General features: G+C 48.4%; 1 protein-coding gene across 1 annotated transcript; it reads right to left on the bottom strand.

Annotated features, from left to right (window-relative positions):
* Positions 1–152: 152 nt before the first annotated feature.
* Positions 153–10,897, bottom strand: LOC138521393 (glucose-6-phosphatase catalytic subunit 1-like). The gene is made up of 5 exons (XM_069634182.1): positions 10,610–10,897; positions 5,436–5,545; positions 4,023–4,128; positions 2,482–2,597; positions 153–2,031 (listed from the first exon to the last, which is right to left on the bottom strand). Exons 1-5 carry the CDS (start codon positions 10,837–10,839, stop codon positions 1,520–1,522), a joined length of 1,074 nt encoding a protein of 357 aa, XP_069490283.1. The 5' UTR covers positions 10,840–10,897; the 3' UTR covers positions 153–1,519.
* Between the last annotated feature and the right edge of the window lie 290 nt (positions 10,898–11,187).

Raw genomic sequence — 11,187 nt, forward strand, 5'->3', positions numbered from 1 at the left:
CAGCCCATCCATCCTCTCAGCCAATCACAGCATTCTATGATGAGGAAAGCACGCGACGAGCGACCGGGTCTGTAAAGGCAGTCACTATGCGACTTTATCCACTAGGTTCATGAGGAAGAAGTGAACGCTGCTCTCCTTAATAACAGAAGCCATGCGGATGCCATGTTTTTATTATAAATATATCACATGTCAATAAAATGACTACAACACTTTACATGGATTGCCTGCTATGCAACCTACTAATGTACATCAGTACATCACAAAGCTTTAACAGTACACACACTTTGCCATGGAAAATAAATATTTGCAAAATACAGAGTACAAATGATGAACTGCGCTCTGCAAATCCTCTGTCAAACATGGGAGCATGTCATTGGAGGAATCCCAGAGTGACGTGTTTTATATTAGAGCCTTCCATTCTTTCTGACCACTCTAGGGCCTATTTTTGCAGTTCTGGGAGGGGGTGCACATCTCAGAAAAGACTCAAGTCATGGAGCTAAAGATAGCCAAATAGATGTAGCACCAACTTCCAGGTCAGAGGCGGGACTTCCAGGCATGACATGTCTTGGAGTCTTCCCGCTCGTCCCTGTTATTTCTTGTGTTCACTGAGATGTGGTGGGTCAGACCGGAAAGCACCAACTATATGATGTTCTCTGCTCCCAAATACCTTTCTTACATAGCATACATCACCCACAGATGACCTTACAGAGAATGCCAGGATAGATGGCAACCACCTTATTAAAATGGCTGGAGTTCCCCATAAATCCCAGAACATCCGCTATGGTTCTCCAGCCTTGAAAGTGCGTTGTGTTACCCAGGATGGAGAAACGTTCAGTTCTTGTGTTGCTGCTTGGGTTACAGAACATCTCAAAGTCCAGCAGCACTCCCTCTAGCCAGGGTAAAACACATGCCCCCACCTTGTGACTGGGTTTGTTCTGGGGACATGCATGATATTCCCATAATGCATTCTGCTTCTCTTTCTTTTCTTGCCGCCAAAACCTGGGTTCTTCTGTTAGCTCAGTGGCAATTGTAAGACTCAGTAGCCCAGATTTATGATCTGTGGTCCACTGAACAGGGTCGCAAGCTGGTCTTTATGTTCTAATGACATCTGCCCAACCTCGTGGCGGTTTCCAATTGGAAAGGATTGCCTGAAGTCAGTGTGTTCATGTGGTCGTAAATGTGACAGCTTTATAGAGAACATGAATGTAACCCCAGGTTGAACATTGTGTCTGATTGTCGAATCTCTATGGAGACTACCCTGCGCCCTTTACATTCCAGCTGCTTTTGAGGCCTCCACCTTAGTCCGTCCTAGTGTAGAGCGTCTTCCATCTCCGCTCTATCTGGTGCTGTCACAGGAAGTAGATGAACAGCACATGTAAACAGGCCTTCTTCACACGCTCGAGTACGTAGATGTACTCAGGCACACAGTGAAAGTCTAAGCACTTATATAACTCCAAAAAAGTGCTGCACTTTAGTGAGAATGTAATAATCCGCCTATGCAGCGACGCTGGAGTTCTCGCTACAAAGATTTCTTGTCCTGGTGGGTCAGAGCCTGCGACACACAGTACGGGATGATGCCCACGGCAGCCAGTGGCACGGCAGCGCTCTTACAGAAAGACAACACATAGAAGAGCAGCTCCACCTTCGTTGGCGGCTTGAAGGAGTCGAAGAGATGGAGGACCACAAGAGACGAGAAGATGCAGCAAAGACGGAAAGTGAACTGCGCCCCCCGTTTCCCTCTGCAGCTCTCCTGGTACATGCGGGAGTTGAGCGCTAACCCAAGTCCACAGAAGATCCCCAGGTTCCTGAGAAGGCCGGCAAAGGGCGTGGTGTCGATGTGGATCCACTCGGGCCTGGCACACCACCGCTTAGCTTTCTGCAGTGTCCAGAGGAGGTCCACGTCCATGGCTCTCAGCACCAGGTAGAACCCCAGGGCAAAGGTGAAGAGGAAGACGGTGGTGGACAGGTATCTCTTGAGGCTGGCCTTGTAGATGGAGGGAATGTGGTGAAAAGCTTCAGCCACAGCCATCCCTGTAAATACCAACAATAAAGAACATTAGGGACACTGTCCTCAAATATGAAGGATTCTTTAAAAGATGAGAGGATACACTAGGCCATCACTAGCAGCAAATTGCAGCAATACTGTTAAGGCATCGATCCAACCGGGGGACCATAAACATCACAGCCAACATAGGATTATATTTTAGAAAAGGTCAGATTCTGGGTGCGATAGCAAGATAGTTAGTTATCTGAATAGATAATATAGTCATCTAGTCAGTGCTCACTGGGATATTGCCAAGACTTGGGGTGAGACAGGCCATGTAAGGATTATTCCAACCCATAAGTGGCATAGGTGACAGTGTGTGCTGCTATTAAGTATCATTTGACCCCTCTCTAACAGTCCTGAACCTTGATTGGTCAGTTATATGTCTTTATTAGCATACAAAGCAAAGAGTGACAGAGACGGCTCAAGATACTAACCTGAAATGACCCCGGTGATGACCTGGTGCGGAAAATGAGCAGCCAGAAATATCCGGGACAAACATACACAGATCTGGACAGCCCAGAAACCTGTCCAGAGAACCCCACGGAGACACCTGGAATAGAAGCAAAGGAGGGGACATGCAATTAGGGCAGACACGTAAATTACTAATGATAACTTTGTCATACAGATGTGATTCGTGTGATTTAGCTCATGGAGCACAAAGACGAAAAGGCAACACTCCCACTTGTGTATCTACGAGTGTGGTAGCGTTGGTCCCCATTGCTCATTGAATGGTACATTCTGGTTGGGTGTTCACAGAGAGCAAACTACATGCAAAGAATCTCCATGGAAATCCATGTTTTTAGAATTGCAGATATCCCAAAACCTGACTGGACTTTACTATTCATTACTACGTGGACAGGACCAGACTAAGTGAGAGAGACGCGGGGGGGGGGGGAGCTGAAAGAGTTGCGGGCAACACAGAAGTGACGCTACCAGTTGGCATCACTTCCATGTTTGACAACAACATTTGAAGTGATTACCTCCTTATCTGTATCCCAAGTTGAAAGAGAGTTCCAAGAGATGGCAAATGGGGTGAATGGGGATTACCTAGAACTGATTACGCGTGTACACTCCCCTTCAACAAGACAAACACGAACTGTACGACCCGTGAAGAGCCCCTTGATCCCTTATCCAAAAGGCTGTAATACAAACCAGGAAAAAATATACACCCTGGTAACAAGAGGATCCTCCCCTTTTTGGGGACCCCAACTCTTTAAAGCCTTCTGAATGGTCTCAATCTCAGGGGCCTCTCACTGCATTTTACATGCAGCGCCCGCCATTTTGTGTCATCCCCTGGATACTAGAGAGACTTTATCTAACAGTGACAATATGGTCTTTTCTAGTCATCTAGGTATCCACTCGACTGATGTTTAAATTATTGGTGCTTTATAAACACACCTCATTGCAAATGAACCAACCACTTCCGAGCTCCAATATGTGGAGGGGGCGAGGCCAGGCAAAGGGGCGGGAACATGCGAAATAAAGGTTCAGCCACATTTCATTGAAACCCAAGACGCGTGCAGGGGCACCTTCCAAAAAACAATCCCCTCCATTAATAGACCGTCAACTCTGCCAGGATGGCAACATGGAGGCCTCCCATTGCTCAGTAGATGTCCAGCCAATACAGAGACCATGGCAGAGCCTCGCTACCAGCCTGGATTGCTGAAAGGCGACTCCTCACTCAGAATCATTGATAAGTGTCGATTTATTGATAAAGGGAGATTATGGAGGTCTCATACTGCATGATTTCCAGCGATGTGTGCAGAGAAGTTACATCATATTTTATCAAAAATTCAAAATGTACTTGTCTACGCAGTCATTCAAACAAAGGCAGTACTAGGCCATAACCGCAGAGATAGTTCTTAGGCTGATTTTTGCCACCAATGTCCAATATTCCCCCTGTGCTCTCGGAAAGGGAGCCCCCCCCGCCCCTTACACTTCCAAAAGGGCCCCCTGCCTGAGCACCATTGCTCACCAGTTCTTCAGAGCTGGTGGATTCTTCTTCAGCGCAATGGAGAGAATAGCCGTCACCATCACGTAGTAGACTCCAGCGGCGCCCATGGCGTGGCCGGATGGACTTCCTGTGGAGATAGAAAAGAAAGCCAGTAAAGAACTGGTTCACTTAGACGCCACTGTCCCTTTATTATGAGGCGGATGGAGACAATCTATCTTTCCCAAAGTCAGATTTATGTATTTAATCAAACATCCAGTCCTAGAAAGATGCCAGACCAAGCCCCGCTAGTAAATCACGGGGACAGAGGCTACGATGGAACCCTAGACATGTTCTCTTTTCCTGGACTAAACTTAGAACATTATTTCTGCCCTCCTGCTCCCAGAGCTGCTATGACACGAGTCTTGCATTGATTGGTGCCTCTACTTTAAAGCTACACCCTGATTTCTCAGTCTTTTTGTTTTAAGCTGCTGCAGTTCTCCTTAGGGGAGCAGCTTATACCATTGATGACTTTGTGCAATTGAAGGGCACGCCTAGCAATGAAGCAATGGAGAGCTGTAAATAGGGGATGCATCCATGAGGTCACATGTAATCTTCGGGGGCAGCACAGGAGTTGGGGTGAGTGGGAGGAGCAAGGTAGGGGACCTCCAAAGAGAGAGAAGCAGGATTTAGTGGAGTGATCAGCAATTGGCCAGATGTTCTTTGAGAAGTAATGTTGCCAGGTTCTTCCCAATGGTGAGCTGGCCCTCAGTGACAGTGAGTTTCTCCACCAGGATAAGGGATGCTTTGGTTGTGACTACATTGTAGGTGATGCAGGCTGGCTTGAACATGGAGCGTGCTTGAAGGAGTAGCCCGTGGAACTCCTTGAGGGTGGGTGTGATTAGGCTGAATTTTCTCAGTCCTGTGATGAGGAGCTCTGCAGTATTCTGGGCAGTTTCCAGAGTGGCCAAAGTGTCATCTGCGACTCCTGTGTTGCCACCATCCAGGTGCAAGATGCCAAGGGCTTGGACCAGTCTTCTGAAACTTGGGACAGGTTTGAAAGGCGTCTCTCTGCAGAGGATTGCAAGCTAACGCCATGCTGCTTGGGTTAAAATGAGACCACATACAGGGAAGGAGGAGTATATATCCTTGAGAATGTACCCAAAGCACACGCAATGAAAAGAAAACAAATCTTCCAGAGTCCATTATGGTGATCAGAGCCTCATTTAGACCTCCCTGCATAGCCTCCTGGAAACCTCTGTATCACTCAGGGTCTTGTGATATCACAGACATATCCACATTGCTTCAAAGAGGTAAAATACTGTACAGTCCTAATGATAAACAAATATTGGCAATAACCCTAGTTCCTCCCAACTGTCAATCCAACATTAAGGATTACGGGATTAACACAAATCATTTGGGTAATCTGTCATTGGTAATAAGCCGTCATGTCCTTACCAGGTCCGGTCTCGCAGGTGACAGGAAACTGCTTAATGATTGGCGCCGATGTGTTGCTGTAATAATCGGTGTCGTGCACCCACCAATATGGTCTCTGGCCAAACAGGATCCTGAAATTAAAAATACACAGGTTAATGTCTCATAATGATGAGGATCAAACAAGAACAAGCATTGAACCCTTGGGGGTGATACAGGTGCTAATGGGTCACTGTGAGGTGGAGAATTGGGAGGTGAGAGAACCTCCTTCCTCCGCCATCCAATCAACTCCCTGGAATCTACCAGCCACATCCACAATGTAGGAGCTCCTGGGAGAGAATAACAAGTGATAAGACCTCAATGGCTTGGACTTTTGGGGGCTACAGAAACATGGCAATCGCTACTTAAGCTATGATGGGGCACAGAACGGTTCTTACGCACAGTGATACTATTATAGGTGCAGTGCAAGGGAATCATGTTATCTATCATGTGTTGGGTGACTGATCATTCCAAGACATGCAAACTCAAGAGAGGGCCAGTGGGGCTGCCCAAGGATATTATCCTAATCCTAGGCCGAGAGGTGTCTTCCTTTCAGCAGGGACGGCATCGGGGCCTTCCAAACTTTTTAAATGAAAGGGGCCTCGAGCCCCAGAGGTCCCCAGCAGTGGCCCCCATATTGCCAGTCAGCAGTCTAATAAAATGGCAATATATTCCTTTATATATTACTTACATTCTAGGGTTTACAGTGTGCGCTGAAGCGCTCACCTTACAAGCTGTGTTTGCTAGAGCCCGTCTGGCCGTCACTTCCATTGGGGAAAACAGAAGTGTTATCACCTTGTTGCCTTTCAACACTGGTTCCTCCACATCAGCGAGTTGCTTACAAAGAAGGAATCAATGCTATTCAGTGGGCATTCAGTGTTTCAGCTCCTTGCTGGCTCACCGTCTCGTGATAATTGGCAGCTATTAATCTCATCTTTATCTCCATTATAATGTAGCCACCACCCCACGGGTGCCCCAGACTGCGTTCCACTCTAAGCAAGGGGGGCCCCAACCATCCGTTGAAATAGGCCCCGACACATTTTCAGCCGGGCTTGCCTTTGAGAAACATTAAAGCCAGGCAGATGCCCACTTCATTTTGAAGGGCCCGTAAAAAATGCCTTGTTTGTGAGATAAAGACTCCCACAGTTTTTAGCGCCCCCTTTATCCTGCTGTCTTAATGCATAGTGCTGTGAGGCCAGTTTGTGCTCGATAAAAGCTCCATAACATAACGACAAATAACATAGATGAACTACCCTTTCTTCCAAGATGGTATGTGTGAGGTATGAATTACAGCATTGCCCTTTGACCTGCAGCCTAACCTGTCCCATGTTATGGCCTCTAATACATGGCACACTCCCCGCTAATCAATGAAGCCCCCTGCACCTTGTATCCCCATCCTCATTCCTCCAGTGTGCACATGCTCCTGTTCTGGAGCCACTCCTTATAGCGCCTGTGCCTCGCATCACCCAGGACTGTCTCGCAGCTGTCTCTGTGCTTCTGGAGATGAGCCCCTCGTGGAACACACAGGACCTCACGCTCTATTTCCTCTAAACCTTTCCCCGCGCAGCAGAACATCGCGTGTGTTCTCTAGACGAGCTCCAGAACTCTCTAGAAATTTCTGCGGTGCTTTCCTCTCTGTGGTATTTTTCTACCCGCCAAATGCTGTGTCATCAGCAAAGTTAGTAAAAAAGCTACGGATTCCCCCTTCTAGAAGATTCAGAAAGAGATTAAATAATACACATTCTGGTGACGAAATCCTCTAGCACTCCACTTGCACCAGCCCCCTAACTGGAGCCCTTTCAGTCAACGCTAGCTGCACCTGCCAATCAATTCCCCCTCCCTCCCTCAATTTCTCTATCTCTCTCTTTCTATCTCCCCTCCGCCCACACGCCTTTCTCGCTCTCCCTCTCTGTGTCGTTCTTTCTCTCTCTCATTGGGGAGAGTTGCGCTGTCAGGTGCGCTCTGTTCTGCCCCCCGCCCGTCCTCCTTCTCGCTCTCCCTCTGTGTCTCTTTCTCTCAGGGTTCTCCAACTCTCTCATTGGGAAGAGTCGGCTGTCAGGTGCGCTCTGTTCTCTCTCTCTTTGTCAGCACGGTCTGGTACTTCTCACTGGAGTGGTCTGCTTCTCTGTGTCTGCATGAATGTGCTTTGGCGCACTCTCGCTCTCCCTCTTCCTCTGTTACACGCACTTGCGCTCCCTCGTCCTCTGTTACGCGCTCTCTTGCTCCCTTTTCCTCTGTTACACGCCCTCACTCTCCCTCTTCCTCTGTTATATGCCCTCACTCTCCCTCTTCCTCTGTTACATGCCCTCACTCTCCCTCTTCCACTGTTACACGCTCTCACTCTCCCTATTCCTCTGTTACACGCTGTTGCGCTACCTCTCCCTCTGTTACATGCTCTTGCGCTCTCTTTTCCTCTGTTACACGCTCTTGCGCTCTCTTTTCCTCTGTTACACGCTCTCCCTCTTCCTATGTTACACGCACTCGCTCTCGCGCTCCCTCTTCCTCTGTTACACGCTCTCCCTCTTCGTATGTTACACGCACTCGCTCTCCCTCTGTTACGCGCTCTCGCGCTCCCTCGTCCTCTGTTACACGCCCTCGCGGTGCCTCTTCCTCTGTTAATGCTCTCTTGCTCCCTCGTATTCTGTTACGTGCTCTCGCACTCCCTTTTCCTCTGTTACGCGCTTTCGCTCTCCCTCTTCCTCTGTTACACGCTCTCCCTCTTCCTCTTTTACACGCTCTCGCTCTCCCTCGTCCTCTGTTACCCGTACTCACTTTCCCTCTTCCTCTGTTACACGCTCTCTCTCTTCCTCTTTTACACGCTCTCGCTCTCTCTCTTCCTCTGTTACCCGTACTCACTCTCCCTCTTCCTCTGTTACACGCTCTTGCTCTCCCTCTTCCTCTCTTACGCGCAGAATGAAACATTACCTCAGTGTTCACAGAAAAAGAAGCACATCGCTTTGAATCTGAGCACAGCCCGTTATAGGAAGTGAGGACATGTTGACAGGCAAATAAATACTGCGTGTTCTCAGCTAAAAGAAGCGACTGAAAATTAAAATCGTACAATGTTCCCTTCTAATGATCAATTTCAGTATATATTGCACTCCTTATAAGAATGTTACACCTGTCTACCCGAGCAAAGCACATAATCAGAATCTAGAATAACCATATACATTATTTCTGAGAAAAAGGTGTAATTACAAGATTGTGAATCTGTGTCCCTCCCATTGAGAAAGTGTACAGTGGCAAATAGCATCAGTGAGAGTTCCTGGCTTCTTTGCAGAAACTGAAAGAGCATTTTTAAGAATGAACACAGATATGTATAATTGACAAATGTGTCTGTGATAAAAGGGCTGTATGTTTGAATCACTAAGTACATAATGCACACTGAACGTGGTGCTCATTTGACCATTACATTGTTTTAACCATGAACCGTGAATATATGAATAATATTTGTTGACTTTGGATGCGAGGATATCTGACACATCTGTCACTCTATTGTCACTCGACTGAGGTCCAAAAGCGTGAGCCACGCCTAATGTTAGAAGAGGAGGGGGACACAGGTCTCAAGGTAACGATACCAGGGCACGTGCCCCGCACCCAATGCACAGGCATCCTTGGGGAGTGATATAGAAAAGGATTGCGGTCCACAATAAACTCACTGAATACCATTCTATGCCACACTAGGTATATCCAATCAGTGCTCATGAATGTATATTACATAAGGGGGAACACATGCTTTGATGTGCACAACCTGCTGAGTCCAGCAGTATATAGGGTAGGCAGGGGTTCAAAGGGGCGCCATGAACTAAAAAGTGGCTGTGACCTGTCACCCTTCTGCATCCCTTGGGTGTCTGCCCGCCACCCACCCACCTAAAAGGCCTTCCTCGCCTCCATCACGTGTCTTTCCCCGGCCCGCTCCATCCCCCCAAAGGCAAATCATACCAGGCGTTCTGTCTGGCACTGCCCCTGTGCCTCCATGCCCAATAGCGGGAATTCTGTCGGTGAGGTGGTGGGGATGGAATTTGGGGCTGGGGGAATCTACCAAAAGGACCCTGTGGCCAAATGCAGGGCTAGCGTGCAACCGAGGACAGTGACCGCGTTTAGAACACGCTCATCCGTTCTTCTTGTTCGGTGGGCGATTGAATGCATGATGTGGGAAGATTGGCACATGCCAATGGATGTGTGCACGTCATGATCATTGCACAGAGGGCAAGGGTCTCGGGGGGATGCTTGGGAATACACGAGTGGCAGTGGGGCGTCTTGCCACGATATCTGGGCCTCCTCAGCTGGCAGTGGCACCTCAAATACACCGGCAGCCTTTGACTCTATGACTCGAGTTTGGGAGGTGACTTTTTCTGGCATTAAAATTTTTGAAAATGCCTGAGTAGAACAAATGCTGAAGCTTGGAGCCAGAGGGGTTGCTAGGGGGGGCTGAGGGGGCTGTAGCCCCGGGTCTTTTGGTTGTAGCCGCGGATAGAAGCTCAGGGGTTAGAACCAAAAGGCCAGCTAGCCCCGAGTCTCGACAGTCCCGACATTAGCGTAGCCAGGATCGTCTCCAGACCGAGCAACACCCCTGGAGCTGGCTTCTGGTTGCCAAGCTAAGAAACCATAAGCCAGCGATTGCTGGACGCTCTGGAGACCTCAGCAGAGCTGAAATATTAACTCTTATCATAGGGGCCCATTAGAATGTGGGCATCACACCCAGCAGAAACCAAGCCACCAACTCCAAAGGGCTGACTCGTCATGGCTGATGGTTTGGAAATGATGATAAAGCGACCATGGCCAAGAGGGTTCAAGTCCTAATTACCAGCATATACTCTTCCATTAAAGCATTTAATTTTCCTCGTTTATAGTAATTTTCGTAATGTTTGGATTTGGATCCAAGGCAGTCTCTAGTGATAGTTTTAAGAATTTGAGGAAGTTTAGTTTGCACATTAGAGGCTAACATCTCGCTCGCTCATTAAGGAGACTACCCCAAGTTCGGGGAGAAAATTGAAGTAAAAGGTTACGTGCCCCAAATTAATAAATGATAATCCCCAATTCCACAATATGCCCATAACACTTAGAGGATGGTATTTGTGTAGCAGTATTGACCCTGAATGGTGGTACAGGACTAGTCTTCTCTTCATTGGAAGCAGTGAGATGGCCACCGTACTCACCACTTGAAGACCAGGTTGAGCCAGTCTCCGATCACCGCCACCCAAATGAGCTTGATGCCCACCGCCTCGCACAGGTGGAACCAGATGGGGAAGAAGACGAAGAAGGTGTTGCGTAGGTCGGCGGCGAAGGAGACGAACATGAACCAGTCCTGGGAGCTCCTGTAGTGCACCTGGAGGTACTGAACCATCTGGGCCCCGGAGTCGTGGAGCGCGTCCATCGCGGTCTCCATGTCGGCGCTGTAACGTTGGCAGGTGGGCTGGTAGGAGTTTGCTTGTGGCCTCTTCCTCTGTCCCCGCTGGCACTGCACTGCTCCTGCTCTGCCCGTTTCCGCACTTTATACGCTCCTGGCCTCTTGTTTGCCTTTGAGTAATTTCCCAACCAATGATCTTTGGACCCAAAAACCACCTTCGACAGAATGATAAAAAACAGCCAAACTCGGGAACATCTACGTAGGTGACGCACACGTTTGTGCTTACGTAAAAAAACAAGCTGCCTTGCCACACACTGCCCCTGTAGGACTCATTAACCCTTCAGTCACCCGGAGAGAGGTTTCTGATAAAGGGTGGATCAGTAGAAG

The sequence above is a fragment of the Ambystoma mexicanum genome, chromosome 13 (genome assembly GCF_040938575.1).
Source record: "Ambystoma mexicanum isolate Mex_15411 chromosome 13, UKY_AmexF1_1, whole genome shotgun sequence".
Taxonomy (NCBI): Eukaryota; Metazoa; Chordata; class Amphibia; order Caudata; family Ambystomatidae; genus Ambystoma; species Ambystoma mexicanum.